Genomic DNA, 16,657 nt, shown 5'->3' on the forward strand with positions numbered 1-16,657 from the left:
GTTAGTCTTAAAGGTGCTACTGGACTCTTTTCGATAGTGTGAGATTAGTACAATCTCACTAGGGCAATCAGTAGCAAGGACAAGGGTAAGCATTTCCATACAGTGTCAAGAACATTTCCATTAACAGTGTCATAGGGTAAATGAATACAAGTTTACAAAGATATAGCATTAGCAAGGATCCAATATGGGGTTGAAGAATTGCTGAAACAGAACATAAGCAATTCTAGGACTTACATTAAACAACATGAAGCACAGGTAACATATAGGAGTATATATTTAAAGCAACAGATAATATGTAAGGCAACATAATGGTGAAGTCTATGGTTCCTAACTCATTAGTGAAACATCTGGGAACCCTTTCCTACCACACCACCCCCCAAGCTAAGAAAAAAGCCTTTTTGAATAATTCGGTTTTGCATTGTTTGCAGAAAGCCAGGAGGGTGGGGGCTCTCTTGACCTCCTCAGGCAGGCCGTTCCACAAGGTAGGGGCCACCACAGAGAAGGCCCGTGTAAGGGCTGCTGTTGATTACGCCCATGTGCAGGCTGGCACCTGCAAGAGACCCTGTTCGGATGAGCGAAGCTGCCGTGGAGGGACATAGGGAGGGAGGCGGTCCCGTAGGTATGTTGGACCAAGGCCGTGAAGAGCTTTGTATGTAATAACTAACACCTTGAACTGGGCACAGTAACTGATGGGTAGCCAATGGAGTGGCTGTAGGATGGGAGTGATGTTCAAGCTCCTGCTCACACCTGATAATAGTCGAGCCACAGCATTTTGCACCAATTGCACAATGCAATAAAAGCAGTATGAAAACAATATTAAAAGTAACGCAGGGAGACAGAATGGTACTGTGGTTAGGATGCTGAACTACAACCCAGGCAGACCCGGTTTCAAACATTCACTCAGACCGGAAGCTCCTTGGGTTATCTTGGGCGTCCTCTTTCTCTCTCTCTCTTACTCTCTTTGTCTAATCTACCTCACAGGACTGTTGTGAAGATAAAAAAGATGGAGGTAAGAAAAACTATGTACACTCCCTTCTCCATTTTATCCTCACAATAACCTCATGAGATAAGTTAGGCTAAGAGAAGAGTATAACAGATCCAAGACCCAGAGCAGCTTTAGCTCCCTTTGGGAAGAAAAGTGGGGTATAAAATACGTGCATAAATAAATGTAAAATAAAAATAATTGCCCAGTTGGCTTAATGAGTAAGTGGGGATTCGAACCTGGGTCTCCCAGATTCTAGTCAGACACTCTAACCACTATACCACACTAGCTCACACTAAACTGCTCTAATCCTGCCCTTCCTCCAAGGAGCCCAGGGTGGCATACACAAATGACCACTGTATCCTCATACAGCTGCCTACTGTGGAGGGCAATTTCTCTCCCCCGACTTCCCACTGCTGCTCAATGGAGCAGAAGCAAAATGAGGGGGAAATTGGCAACAGTCTAGGAACGTTTCAGATGTCTATGGTAAAAACTACAGAGATACGGGAATTCCTAGAGCATCACATGACACTGATTTCTGCGCTGCACCACCACCCACTGCTTCCAGGGGTGGTGGTGAGCTGACAAGTTGCAAATCCTGTATCCTGACAACCTCCCTGTGATGTAGAGAGAACACGACTCACCCATGGTCATCCAGCAAATGTAACGGCAAAGTCGGCAACTGAACCCGTGTCTCCCCACTCCTCTATCTGCTAAGCCACTTTGACCTAAACATAAACGAATGCTTGCAAAAGATGGCAGTGAAGTCCATGTGTGAAACTGGTCATTTGATATGGAGGACTGGGCGCCGAGAAACAATTTGAGAATAAGCGGATCAGCGTTTAGAAATACGATTACATGAAACTGAATGCTTACTGTTTATTTACTTTGAGAAAATGATGAAGATTAAAGGTGATCGATCCGTCCGGTAACAGCCCTTCCACGGGATTCCATCGATCTCCGGGAAAGAGCACCCCAGGCAGATGTTTAGCCAGCTTTGGCAAGTACCAAGAGTAAGTCATCATCTGGAACAAACAAAAGAAATGGTCATTAACACACTTCCCCCCACCTTAAGTTTAAACCTGACACTAAAAGCACAGCTCCACGTGAGAGAAACCTTCCACCCATGCAAAAGATCTGTCCACCACCCTATATATGAGCCTATATATGAGCTAGGCCCTGAAATGTAGTATTTTATTGTCGCCATCTGAAGACAAGCTGTATGGTATTTATTGTATAAAGTTGTTTTAATGTTATTTGCATAATGTTTTATCTGTTTTTAACTGTTACTTATGTAAACTGGAATGTACTCCGCCCTGAGCCCACCTGGTGGGGAGGGCGGACTAAAAATTGAATATAATAAATATAATAAAATAAATTAATAAGAAGCAAGCCTGGGGAAGAAGCATCAGGGGATAGTCTCATTAATGCAGGATCCGACCCATTAACGTGGGATCTAGCCTTGGGGCATGACACAGCCAAAATTAAACATTTTGAAATTGCAATATTTTCAGTGAGACAGAAAGACTGACTCAAGTGTCTATTGAACACTTCCTCTGAATTTTATGCTGAACTTGGGACAGATTATGTCTTCAGAATAGAATTATTCTGCACAGAGTTACAAAGGTTGGTCTTGCTTTGCATTTTTTGGATTCAAAAATTTGGTTTGTAAACAACATCTCTTTCTCCTGACATTAGGAAGTCACACATTAATCCACCAGCCTCGGTGCTCAAACAGATGAAACAGAAGATCGTAAAACATTGCCTCAGTTTGCCCTGGGAAGGGAGAGGAGGTTTAATTCTTCAAACTCCACTCCACCAGCTCCCTGGTTCATTATTAGATGTTAAAGGAGACAACACCTCCTATAAAAATATAGTTTTCCTTTAAAATGGTAATAGCTGAACAAGGAGCCCGTTTCAAATAGCAAAAACAAGCGGAAACTGAAGGGTTAAATCTTCTCTCCTTTCCCTGCATGTCCCGAGGTAAAATAAGGCTGTACCAACATATAATTTGCATTTTATGGCAGGACCAAGATAGACTACCTTCATCTCTCCTGTTGGACAGGTTTACACAACCAAACTTTCCTCGTCTCAAAACTGTTCACCACTTTGTTCTGCTGGCTTGTTTTCCACGTACCTCTTGATCAACTAAAGAAACATCTGGTCTCATTCCCTCACAGTAATGAAGGTAACGAAGAGAATTCCCTGGCAAATCTCCTCTCAGCAGAATGATGGCGTCTGCAGGCATGGAAGACAAAACGTTCCTTGCAAATTGGTCGATGACGTAATTGCGGCTTTGGTCACAAACGCTGGACAAAACCAGATACAAAAAAGTGATCCCCAATGTGGTGCCCATGGACAGCACCATGCCCACCAATATGTTTCCTGGTGCCCTCTTGATTCCTCCCTGTGGGGGTATTTACAGACAATCCTAAAGCGGGAGGGGTAGCTAATACAGTAGAAGACAGAATCAAGATTTAGGATGGTGTTGGCAAGCTGGAAAACTGGGCTAAAACTAACAAAATGAATTTCAACAGAGATAAATGTAAAGTTCTGCATTTAGGTAGGAAAAATCAAATGCATAATTATAAGGGGAGAGCTTCGTTCTGGCAGTATTACATGTGAAAAGGATCTAAGGGTCTTAGTAGACCACACACTGAACATGAGTCAGCAGTGTGATGCCGTAGCTAAAAAGGCAAATGTGATTTGAGCTACATCAAGTACAATATTCAGATCACGTGAAGTGATGGTATCACCGTACTCTACTCTGGTTAGACCTCATTTGGAGTACTGTGTTCAATTTAGGGTGCCAGAGTTTAAGAAGGATGTTGACAAGCTAGAATGTGTCCAGAGGAGGGCAACGAAGATGGTGAGGGGTCTGGAGACCAAGTCCTTTGAGGAAAGGTTGAAGGAGCTGGGTATGTTTAGCCTGACAAAGAGATGAGTGAGAGATGCTATGACAGCCATTTTCAAATATCTGAAGGGCTGTTACATCGATGACGGAGCAGAGACGTTTTCTGTTGCCCCAGAGGGTCACACCAGAACCAATGGGTTAAAATTCAGCCAATAATGTCTCAGTGGCCATGTTCTGACTGAACTTAAAGCATTCTCTGAAAAACTAGGTTGTTGTCAATTACCTGTAATTGGAGTAGATTTGCCCAGTAACAAGAACAGCAGCAACAATCCATTGAAGGCAATGCACAACTCGGCTGTTGTCAATTATAGCTTCGGCAAGAGAAAAGAGGGAGGACAATCCCAGGCCGGCGAGAACAGCAAGGACTGCGTTGCTCTGCATCCAGAATCTTTCGACCTGCAGAAAATCAGGCGCACAAGAGCTGTTACCCCCCAAAAGAGCATTTGACCCTCATCTTCCCGGCTGCCCATCCATTAATATACCCAGGCTGGAGAGGCTAAACCTAGTAATAGTTTTTGAAATTTGAGAGGGGATGTTTGTGGCGCCATAAAAATGGCTGCCTTAATGGGTACGGCCAATCACAAAATGGCTGCTATAAAAATGACTGCTTTGACGGGTAGGGCCGATCACAAAATGGGTGCCATAAAAATGACTGCCGTGACAGGTAGGGCCGATCACAAAATGGCTGCCATAAAAATGACTGCCGTGACAGGTATAGCCAATCACAAAATGTCTGCTATAAAAATGACTGCCTTGACGGGTAGGGCCAATCACAAAATGGCTGCCATAAAAATGACTGCCGTGACAGGTAGGGCCGATCACAAAATGGCTGCCATAAAAATGACTGCCGTGACAGGTATTGCCAATCACAAAATGTCTGCTATAAAAATGACTGCCTTGACGGGTAGGGCCAATCACAAAATGGCTGCCATAAAAATGACTGCCGTGACAGGTATAGCCAATCACAAATGGCTGCTATAAAAATGACTGCCTTGATGGGTAGGGCTGATCACAAAATGGCAGTCATAAAAATGTTTGCCTTGATGGGTAGGGCCAATCACAAAATGGCTGCTATGGGGGAATGACAGGATTGGCACTCTGATCTGGGAAACAGGCATTATTTGTTTTCAGTTTCCAAGGTTTGTCGCCTTCCCCTGCACCCTCCACATACACACACGCGCGCGGTTACAAAAAGGCTGCTGAGACATAAGAAAACCAGAGTCTGTGGCCAATGCATGTCTCTGTCTGGGCAGATCTCAGGGCTTCGCTAGTCAGGACCAAACCAGACATAATGGCGTCTTCGTGGCCACCCCAGGGATGCTGTTGCCATTTTGAAGTGACTTAAAACGCCACGGGGGCCCAATCCAGACCGGGCCTGCAGTGCGGCAGGCTGAAACATTCTTTCCCCCCCACACACACGTTGAGCCTTATCAAGTGTTGAAGAGTCCCCCCCCCCCCACAAGCTGTTTTGGAACTTGAAAATGTATAGGCGGGGAGAAACAAGACCCTCGTAGGATTTTTAAATCTCTTTAAAACTGGGGAAGCATCGTGGTGGCCACAGGGACTCCATCACATCTAGTCTGGCCCTCAGTCAGCTGTAAGGGATCAATCTAAAAACCGAAAGTTCTCTGGATTCCCCCCCCCCCTCCTGCTCCATTCAAAAGCCTTTGGATTCTTCCATAAGACTCAAAAAGAAGCAAATGGATGCCAGGCTACGGAGCACTGCATTACAAAATGCCTCTGGTTAAGATCCTTTAGTAAAGAGGCTACAAACTGGCTAATGGAGCTTAAGGTAAAGGTAAAGGTGCAAGCACCTGTGCAAGCACCAAGTCATTACTGACCCATGGGGGGGGGCATTGCATCACGATGTTTTCTTGGCAGACTTTTTGTTATGGGGTGCTTTGCCATCGCCTTCCCTAGTCATCTACACTTTACCCCCAGGAAACTGGGTACTCATTTTATTGACCCCCAGAAGGATGGAAGGCTGAGCCAACCTTGAACCAGCTACCTGAACCCAGCTTCCGCCAGGATCGAACTCAGGTCGTGAGCAGAGCTTGGGCTGCAGTACTGCCGCTTACCACTCTGCGCCACAGCGCTAGTTCCAATGGAGCTTATTATTTATTTATTTATTTATTTATTTATTTATTTATTTATTTATGTCATTCGTAGTCTGCCTTTCTCGCTGAGACTCAAGACGGATTACACAGTGTGAGATCAGTACAGTCAATTTCCAGGACTTAAAAAAAAAAAAAATCCACAATGTCACTGGGTAAATAAATGCAAGTTTACAAAGACATAGCATTAGCAGGAATCCAATACAGAGTTGAAGAAATGCTGAAACAGAGCAAAAGCGATTCCAGGAGTGACATTAGACAACACAGAACCAGGGGTCATTTCATAGAAAAAGAGCTGGAGGAACTCATTAGCACAACTCATTAGCATATGCCACGCCCCTTGACATCACCGGAAATCTGTCATTAGCATATCTGATTTGCATATGCCGCACCCCCTGACATCACCTATCCTGGCTGTTTTGGACCCAATCCTGGCCATTCAGGGCCGAAATTGGGCCCAAAATGGCAAAAAGGGGCTGAAAATGGCCAAAAAGGGGTCCAAAATGGTCAGGATCAGGCCACTGCTGAGCAGGAGAGTGATCCACCACCCGTCAGAGGCCCGATCTGGGCAAAACGGGGTGAAAATGGCCGAGAGTCAGGTGGGTCGGGCCACCTGACATGACCTCTTTGGGGAACTACCGGAACTGCACGTTCCCCCTCAAAATGAGCCCTGCATAGAACTACCCAGTAGGGTCATACTTGAAGCAACAAGTAGTACATAGGAATAAAGCGAGAGACAGGACGTAAGGCAGCATAGCGGTGAAGTCTATGGCCCCTAAGTCGTTAGAGAAGTATCTCTTTGAGACCACCTCCCTCCAATAAAGCCCTCTTATCTTAACATCTTCATTTCCTATAAATGGAAAAAATAACGATTAATGCACTTGATCCCTAATTCCAATGCTGAAAGCAGATTAATTATTATTTTTCCATTTACAATGAATCATTATCTATTATTAATCATTTTTTTTCATTCTCCCTAAACAGGGAGATTGGGGGGGGGCTCTAAGGGGGTCGACCCGTGAAGGAGTTTTTAAACACGTTTATTGAGGTTCGGAGGACATGCAAAAACATCAGATAAAAATCCGCAAGAGGATTCAGCGTTCCAAAAGTTCAGGACGCTTCCCCTTCATAAACCCTCAACACCAACTCGATGCAACGAGATGGCTAGCCAAAAAATAATAATAATAATTTTGAAACAAACTTACCACACCCATAAAGAGCGGTTTCGAAATATCCAAGTTTGCTCTCCAAGCAAAGAAAAATGAGTATGAGAGGAACATGAGGGCAAACAAACACACCAAACGTGGTTTTTCCACCTTCAGCCTAAAAGAATAAAGGAGGGGAATCAAGCAATTAGATGTAGGACATGGGAAGAAATTATAGAACGTGCAGCATTCCCCTCAAACATCCTGGCTCACAAACACCTTCAAGGACTACTTATGCTACATAATATGCAAGACGCACCTGTGGTACCCATGACGGGGTCCTGGAAAAATCAAGAGGTATAGCATTTTTTGTAAGCACTGGGTGGCACTAACAGCAAGTGTTGTGTGTATCTATATCTACAGACAGACAGACAGATTGATATTTTATTATTCGACTTCTATTCCGCCCTCCCTGCCAGGTGGGCTCAGGGTGGATCAGACCATTTAAAATCAGGGGTCATTTCAAAGAAAAAGAGCTGGAGGAACTTATTAGCATAACTCATTGGCATATGCCACAGCCCTTGACACTACCGGAAATGTGTCATTAGCATAACTGATTTGCATATGCCACACCCCGACATCACCTATCCTGGCTGTTTTGGACCCAATCCTGGCCATTCAGGGCCAAAACTGGGCCCAAAATGGTCAATTCTCCATCACTGGTGATTGAAAAAGATCGATTGGATATTTATTTGTTGAGGACATTAAAGCTGTAGTTCCTGCATTGGCAGAGGTGGTCAGTTCTAACTCTGAGACTAAACAATAAACAAAGACACAAAAAGTTGAGAACCACTCCCTAGGGCAAGCCACCCTCTCTCAAGATGCAGTCAGACATCCACTTTAACCATGGTTAAATTAAAAAAGTGAATGAACCAGGCTTGCGCTGGGTTTGAGCACACTCCTACTCTACCCCCGCCCCATTCTTGTGCAAAATCAAATGAAACGATAGCAATAGGACTACCTCTGGTAAAGCCACATGCCTGCATTAGTATGTCACAGATAAACAGAACGAGCCAAAAGTTATCACCTATATCACACTCAACAAGGGAGGAGTCAAGTGTGCATAGGAGCACAGCAAAAGTTGGATTTGTGCTTATATTTATTTAACCAGGGTTACAGTGGATGTGAAAGACCCCTGCCTGAGATTAGGGGTGTGCACCCGAAAAATATTTGGGAGCTCGCAAGCGGCACGAAAAAAATATTCAGGAGCTCGCAAGTGGCACAAACCCTCCTGCCCCTCTAATTTAGGGGGAAAAGCAGCAGGGCGGGAAGTTTGAAAGCAATGCAAACAGCTAGAAAAGTGCTGCAGGAGCAGCTGCTGCTGTTTTGCCCAAAGCTTCCCAAAGCAATACGAATCGCTTCGGGAAGCTTTGATTTGGTATTTCTGAATTGGGCCAGCAATGCTGGGCCTGATTTGGGAATTTCAAATCTTTCTGAATCGTATCCAATTCGTTTGTGTTTTTTTTTCAAAATCAGAATCCCAAATCACCCAACCCTACCTGAGCCCCTGAAGAGTGGCTTTCAATCTCGGTAGACAGCACTGACCTTAATGGACCAAGGGTCTGATTTTGTATACAGCACCTTCATGTGCCTTCAGGTATCGTGCCCTACCCTTGAAGATACATAGTGCTTTGAATGTTCTAAAGTGACACTGTTTTGAGTAAGGTCAAGCAGTAACAAGGTCCCTCTACCTTGCTGCAGCACAGACACAAGCGGCAACTGCAAGGACTTGGACAACGAGGGAAAGCTCTGTCCTCATATGAGTCACCTGGAAACTGTCAAAACATCCAAAGGGAAAAAAAGAGATAAGAAGTGAGTGCATGAATATTAGTTTACATTGTGGACAACCAGATGTCTTGTAGACAAACAAAAGCAAAAGGTACAATGTGTGCAATAGTTTCAAACACATGTCAGTTTCCAGCAGGTTAATACATTTATTAGGCGGGAGTGATTTTACCAACAGGTACCTGAAAATTAGCATAATACTTTAAAAGCTTAAAAACTGAACAGGCATTGTAGGTTGCAACCACTGAGTTAGACCCCGGTACAAGGCAGTGAAAGAGTTTTACTTAAAACAGTTTCATTGTGTATGAGCAACTGTGAGAGCAAGCGCCGAAGCTTTCATTTCTGATCAGTTTTGCTCTGTACAAAAAGCTAAAAAGGGGAAAAGGTTATTTGATGTAGTCCTTACAGTCCATCTTGAAAGTGTGTGATGACTTGATCAAAAGAGGCCATTACTGGGAGAGATGGACTGCAGAAAGATACCGGGATTTGAGTCCAGTGGCACCTTAGAGACCAACAAGATTTTCAGGGTATAAGCTTTCGAGAATCAAAGCTCCCTTCAAGTATCTGAAGAAGGGAACTTTGGTTCTCGAAAGCTCATACCCTGAAAATCTTGTTGGTCATTAAGATACCACTGGACTCTGTGACGGACTCAGGTTCAGATGCTGAGATTTTCAGTCAGTGAGCTATGACTGACATGTTTCCTTCCCCCCACCCAATGTGGCTAGCCTGAAATGGCAGTTGGGGGTGGAATGTTGGGGAAGCTGCCAGTTGGAGTTGGAGGGAAAACAAGAGAGGGAAAGGGAGTTCGAGCCTGGCTTTAGACCAGAGAGGGTCAGCCAGAGAATCCTCTGTGTGAGGAAGAAATGTTTGTGAAGCACTGTTAGTCCTAGAACTAAAGTGGGGAAAACCAGCACTAACTCCTGCTTAGACTTGAGAGATATGGGAATTATAGAGGGCCAAGGAAGTCGGTAGACAGGAGTCTCCCTTTCAGTGCCCGGAACAGGGTCATAGCTCATAACTATAACACCTGCCCAGTATCTAGGAAGGGTTTGTCTCAGTGGAGCACCCTTAAGTCTGGAGAGGAGAGAAAGTTTGAGTATATGAAGTGTAACATCTGTGAAGCAGCGTCAACCTCTGAACAAAGCCAGCAACCTAGTGTTATTCCAAGCATTTTGTGCCTCACACCAGTCAAGTTCCTGTACAAAAACCTTTGTTTCTTCAGTTCAAACACCTGCCCACTTGCCTTTTGACTTTAACCTACTGTAAATAAACCTTCTGTTACCTTTTGAACCTCCCCAAGCCTTGTGTGCCAGTTTCTGCTAAAGGGAAGTGTAAACTGTCCCCTACTAAGACTTGGCTGGGTAACCATTTTTAATAATCCTTAAGGGTGGGACAAGAAGGAAAGTTGAAGCTCATCATCAACCATTCTATCAGAGGCTTCCCAGCCCAGTATACAGCTTCACAGGCTTAAAGAGGAGAAGTTTTACCTCAGGGTAGGGGAAGGTCAGCCTAAGTTTGAGTTGGATGTGGGTTTGCGGCAGACTCCAAGCCTGATGTAAAAATGCAGACCAACATGGCTAACTACCTTAAATATACCTCGCAGTGTCACACACAGCAGACTTCACACAAAGGTGACTTGCAGTTACTTTCTGGTGCTTCCATTTGCGCAACAGCTCTTGCACAAGCAAAAATGGAAATCCAACCCACTGATGTCTTCACTGGATGCCACATTCACGGCGGAAGCTCCAACGAAGGCTAGAGCCGCACATCACTGCATGTGACATTACTGCAAAAGGAAAATCTGGGCATTGAATCACTGCAGGAGTGCACTATCCAAGGATGCGTAGGTTTAGCCAAACTGTGTTTGCTTTCCTGATGAAGTGCCAAACTCCAATGTCCTTTAAACGTCCCCCGGTTCCCTGGAAACAAGATCCATTCTTTCACTCGCTAGTGTACAGCCTTTTGTGCCAGCATAAACAACCTGCAGCTAGACGGATAAGTCATCTGGCTTAGTAATAAGAAAGACTCGTATGCTCGTATGAATTGAACTGTACAGCCTGCGCTGACTTACAGCAATATATCGGTCATACTGGATCCATTTTCTGATTTTGCCTGGATAGAAAAAAAGAAGAAAAAACCCCTTGTATTTATGCTGCCTGCATTTAAAGCAAAAGCCCACGCGGCCCATCCACATCCTCTTATTGTTGAGGTGATCTCAGCGGGGGAACGGGGGTGTTGCAAAATAACGGCCCAGATCAGCACAGAAACACAAATCCAGATTACATTCAAGTAGCTCTGGCGGTTTCCATGCCGCACAGGAAAGGAAGGCGCTAGTCCCTGCTGTTTCCTCTCCCGCCCATCACTGTCATGTTTGCATCCACAGCTGTAGTTCTTGAGCCAGAATTTGTGTCAGACCCAAATCAACCGGTAGCACTTTCTTCCGAGGTAGGAGTGGTCCATCAATGCAAGAGACCATTCCTGGTGCAAGAGGCTCTCTATGCACTGGAGGAAAGTGTCACCGGTAGCAAAACAGGGGCTGTGGCTCAGCAGCAGAACCTCTGCTTTGCATGCAGATTGTACCAGGTTCAATCCCTGGAACCTCCAGTTAAAAAAAGGAAAAGACAGTAGGTGATGAAAGATCTCTGCCCGAGACCCTGGAAAACTGCCGCCAGTCTGAGTAGACAATACTGACCTTGAAGGACCAAGGGTCTGATCCAGTATAAAGCAGCTTCATGAGTGCTCAACAGATCCATAGGACCTAGCCCTATAACTTGAGTGTGGTAGCAGAAAGTGCTTTTAAGTCACAGCTGACTTATGGCAACCCCTGCTGGGATTTTCAAGGCAAGAAACTAACAGAGGTGGTTTACCACTGCCTGCCTCTGCAACCCTGGTCTTCTTTGGAGGTCTCCCATCCAATTAGCAACCAAGGCTGTCCCTGCTTAGTTTCTAAGATCTGATGAGATCGGGCTTGCCTGCGCTATCCAGGTCAGGGCGTAACTTGAGTAAGATGATGTTTATACAAAGCAGCTGTGCTCTCGTTCGTCAGCAAAGCAATTTTTAATCGGCCTTAATAGTATCACAACAGCAACTCAGGTGCATGAAGAGGGATTAAAGTAAAAAGCAGCTTTCCAAGTTCACTCATTGACAAGCCCCACCTCCACCATCAGGCCTAGCAGAACATCATTTAGATAAAGACACCCAGGTCAGCTGCTAGCACAAAGCCTACTGTTTCAGTTTGGCAGCAGCCACTTATTGGACTGTCAATTTGGGGATATCATCTTGACAGGGCAACCATTTGAGGGATGGGCCGTGGCTTGGTGGTAAAGCATCCGTTTGGCACATTGAAGGTCCCAGGTTTGACCCCCGGCATCTCCCGTTAAAAGGACTAGAGATGGGCACGAACTGAAATACGAACCAAAGTTCATCATGGATTTGGCCAGTTCACAGTTCGCAAACTGATGGTTCATCGGAACACAATTCTGACAAACTGCGATGAACCGCTATGATTTTTAGGGTGGTTTGTTTAGTTCGCTTTTCAGTTTGTCACTGCAGAAAGCCTGGCGCCGATCAATCTCTTCAACTGGGGGGGGGGCTTCTGCAGACCTTCTGCAGCCCTGGGAACACCAATGTCAGCTCTGGCTAACAAACCAAACAAACTAGTTCGCAAATTGGGCAAGTTCACGAAAGTTCGTAGTTCACGAAACGCGACAAACCACGAACTGCCGTTTTCTGGTTTGCGCCTGATTAGAGAATCAGGACGGAAGTGATGTGAAAGATTTCTTCCTGAGACCCTGGAGAGCAGCTGCCAGTTTGAGTACACAATACCGACCCTTATAGACTAAGGGTTTGAATCAGTATGTAGAAGCATTGTGTGCTCATGGATTGGGGGCTCTACTGCGTTAAGGTTATCCTCATTCGCTTTAGTGGAGGGGAGAACTCTGGGCACACCGAAGGGTGGGTGCTCAGCACAACTCCCTTTGTAGGGAGCACAGCAGTGCAGGCGCTGTGTTTGCACACTGAGCGCCCCCAGAGGCTCTGGATCAAGGCACACAGCGGAGACTGGGCTACACCCAGCTGCACATTCAATCCCCCTTCTTACCAAAGTAGCTCTCTGTCTAAGCGGCGTGAAGGTGGATTAAATTATTCACCCACCTACCAGGTGACTGCAGCTATCCTAAGGAGCAGGCATGGGGTCTATTGAAACGGCTATCGCCAACCATAAAATGGTAATAATTGTAAGCCTCCTCTGCTCACAGGATGGCCAGCCTGTGTGTCTAAAAGATTCACTACTGCACTGTTTTTTTTTAAAGAAAGAAAAAGAAAACTCGTTCTGAAGACGAGAGCGCTATTTACCAGATTGAATGTTCCATATTCTTCCCGGAGAAAGTGGGTCATAAATCCTTTCAGATTCGTCTGGTCTCCCCAGGTCCACCGTGCTCTGTTGAGGTAGGAAGAGGCAGGCAAGTAGAGATAAGGAAGGCAGCCAGCCAAGAAGCAGAGAGTCAACTTCAGCAGGCGGCCCGGGGTCAATTCCTACACCAAAAACATGTCACGTTGCACAACAATGGTTATTTTAGTTGAATTGTGCCGCACCTTTCGAGATCAGACAACAAGCCCACTCCGCACACCCCACCCTGTACCCCCCAAAAGGAGGGGGGAAACCCAAATGTATAAAGACACACGGAGCTGATTTCTCACTTTGCAGCTTTAAGTCCCTGCAAAAGCCCACAATGTTTAAAACGGCACGAATTTTGTGGATTACTCAGGGGAAACTACATCGCTCTGATCTCTTTTGCATGGCAGGGGGAAATTTTAAGTGGAGCGGATAATATTAGAGGTTCCCGAGGATCACGTTTGCGGCATCTTTTCGCCATTTAAATTGTGCCATGACATGCCTGGGTGGCTCAAGCGCTGCAAGGCTGCGATAAACCACTTTGGGGTGATTAAGAGTTGGCTGGTTTCCCAAGAGCTCCTCTTCACCTCTTTTTTAAAACTGAAAATCTATTTAAATATTTTTTTTAAAAGGTTTAAAACATGGTTTTCATCAATAGCCCATCCCAGCTTTTTTATTTTCATCTTGATTGCTTTGGATAGTATCAGGACGAGTCCTGGTGGAAGTGTTTTAAAAACAGGGGTATATGCACTCAGGTGCATTTCTAACAGTAAGCGCCAAGATGTCTGAACTCTTCTGATCTCTCCACTTGTTGACTGTGGTCTCTAATGCAGGCCAGAGCAGCTATGGGAAATGCAGCATGGAGTATGGCTTTTTCTTACGTTCTTATTTGAAAAGAGTTAGACAAGTTCATGATAGCTAAGTGGAACCTCCATGTACAGAAGCAGTATACCTCTGAAAGTTGGAAACAAAAACAAACTTCATGCTCTGCTTCTGGGCTTTCTGGAGGCCTGTGGCTGGTTGTTTGAACAAAGCTCCTCATACTGAGGATTCATAACAACCTGTGCTGTATTACCATTGGAGTGTCAGAAAACAGAACAGAATAGAACACAAAAGAATCCTGTATCCCTCAACTCGCCTTGAACACTAACAGATTTATAATGGTACAAACATTCATGAAATAGGCCCCATGGATGGATGGATGCATACATACATACATACATAGGAGGGGAAGAAAAAATCTAGACAGTGGACTCTCAAGACAATGAAATGAAAGAGATACGATCTGTAACATGCCTATACAAAGATCAGACACACACAATATGAGCTAGGTGACTAGGAGCCATAATAGTTAATCTTGCAAGACATATTTATTTCCTTAAAATTCTCAAGTATTTGTATCCTGTCTTTCCTTAATAGGCAGCTTGCTAAACGAATTTAACACCTGTACTGTGAGAGGAACATACAACCACAACTGGACCCTCACTGGAGACTGTGATAAATTCTAATTTCACCAATTTCCCGCTTCAGTCAGCTCTGCACGTTCTTCTGACAGGTAATAGCAAACTTCAGGTTCGCATCCTAGTAGACCGAAATGTTCTTTAACCGGCTTCTGAACGTTGCCATGTTTGATGTCAAATTGGTGTCCGTTTATTCTTTTACGTAAAGCCCGACCCTCTCGCCCTTACAGAGATAGCAGGCTGCTGTGTGAGCAGGACAGACTTTGGGCCAAGCTACAAGTGACAAATGACACAGGTTGGACACTTGTCAGCTTCCCTCAAGTTTTGATGGGAAATGTAGGCATCCTAGTCTTGCAGCTTGGCTCTCTGACTGCTGTCCAAGGGACTTTTCAACTGTCACTTCTCCAACATTCCGCCAAGCTGCCTACATTTCCCATCAAAACTTGAGGGAAGCTGACAAGTGTCCAACCTGTGTCAGGTGTCATTTGTAGTTTGGCCCTTTGTTATGGTGGAGAATGAATTCCTGAAGGTATGCCAGATGTTGTCTGACCCTAGAATAGAGATGCCAGGATGGAACTGGGGGCAGAGTTCATGCCACAGGCAAGCAATGGATGGACGTCCCAATTATGTGAGCTGAGATTGCCCAATGGTTGTTAGATTGCGTGGATGGAGGTAGGGCTATCTGGAAGGACCAGCCTATTGTGGAGGTACAACCAGGCAACCCTTTCAAGCTCCCACTCGGGAGTGGTAGCACCAAACCTACTAACACCAGGCCTCCTTTCCCGTAAAATGTTCACCCATAGATAATCGGAAGTTGCACTGTCACACAACCCAGTGGTCTATTCTAGACACAGGACACCCCAAACTGGAGACCCAGTGAACTGTGAGAATGTAACAAGGCTGTGTTACCTCAGAGCCGAGTGACAGAACGGGAGGAGCCAGATTTAAGACTTCAGCAGTTCTGAGGCCACGAGTAGCAGACAAAGGATGCCACAGAGATGACACACAAGCTGAACACATGCACTGTATTTTCTTTCTTTCTTTAAAACATTTGTATGTCACCATTCTGACCTGGACAGCCCAGGTGAACCCAATCTCGTCAGATCTCAGAAGCTAAGCAGGGTCGGCCTTGGTTAGTAATTGGATGGGAGGCCTCCAATGAAGACCAGGGTTACAGAGGCAGACAATGGCAAACCACCTCTGCTAGTCTCTGGCCTTGAAAACCCCCATTAGGTGTCACCATAAGTCAGCGGTGACTTGATGGTACTTTCTACCACCATGTCACCATTCTACCCAATTTAGGGTTCCCTAAGGTACCGAAGAATCATAACATAAAATCAAGCATTAAAATGCAAACAGATGTATGTCAAAATAAACAGATAAACATATAGACGCAGAAACATAAACATGAAGGTGGGCTACTGAAAGCTAGCGAGGGACCGCCAAACAAAACAGAAAAGTCTTCACCCGTTAGAAGGAGACAGAAAAAACTCCCTACAGAGGGTGTTCCAGAGTTCTGGTATGATGATGATGATGACGACGACGACATTCGATTTATATACCGCCCTTCAGAATGATTTAACACCCACTCAGAGCGGTTTACAAAGTATGTTATTATTATCCCCATAACAAAACACCTTGTGAGGTGGGTGGGGCTGAGAGAGCTCTGAGAGAGCTGTGACTGACCCAAGGTCACCCAGCTGGCTTCAAGTGGAGGAGTGGGGAATCCAACCCAGTTTTCCAGATTAGAGTCCTGCGCTCTTAACCACTACACCAAACTGGTACCACAAGTACCACAAGATAA

At 45.2% G+C, this 16,657-nt stretch overlaps 1 protein-coding gene across 1 annotated transcript in view; it reads right to left on the minus strand.

The window, feature by feature from the left end:
* TMEM260 (transmembrane protein 260) overlaps nucleotides 1-16,657 on the minus strand; it is a 69,502-nt gene that overhangs the window by 5,765 nt on the left and 47,080 nt on the right. Inside the window, exons 6-12 of the mRNA XM_054971834.1 lie at nucleotides 13,354-13,533; nucleotides 11,072-11,112; nucleotides 8,907-8,990; nucleotides 7,216-7,333; nucleotides 4,120-4,292; nucleotides 3,120-3,291; nucleotides 1,859-2,007 (exon numbers count right to left, since the gene is read on the minus strand). Of these exons, the coding sequence (XP_054827809.1) occupies nucleotides 1,859-2,007; nucleotides 3,120-3,291; nucleotides 4,120-4,292; nucleotides 7,216-7,333; nucleotides 8,907-8,990; nucleotides 11,072-11,112; nucleotides 13,354-13,533 (917 nt within the window). The remainder of the gene's footprint in view (nucleotides 1-1,858; nucleotides 2,008-3,119; nucleotides 3,292-4,119; nucleotides 4,293-7,215; nucleotides 7,334-8,906; nucleotides 8,991-11,071; nucleotides 11,113-13,353; nucleotides 13,534-16,657) is intronic.

The sequence above is a fragment of the Eublepharis macularius genome, chromosome 2 (genome assembly GCF_028583425.1).
Source record: "Eublepharis macularius isolate TG4126 chromosome 2, MPM_Emac_v1.0, whole genome shotgun sequence".
In the NCBI taxonomy this organism is placed as follows: Eukaryota; Metazoa; Chordata; class Lepidosauria; order Squamata; family Eublepharidae; genus Eublepharis; species Eublepharis macularius.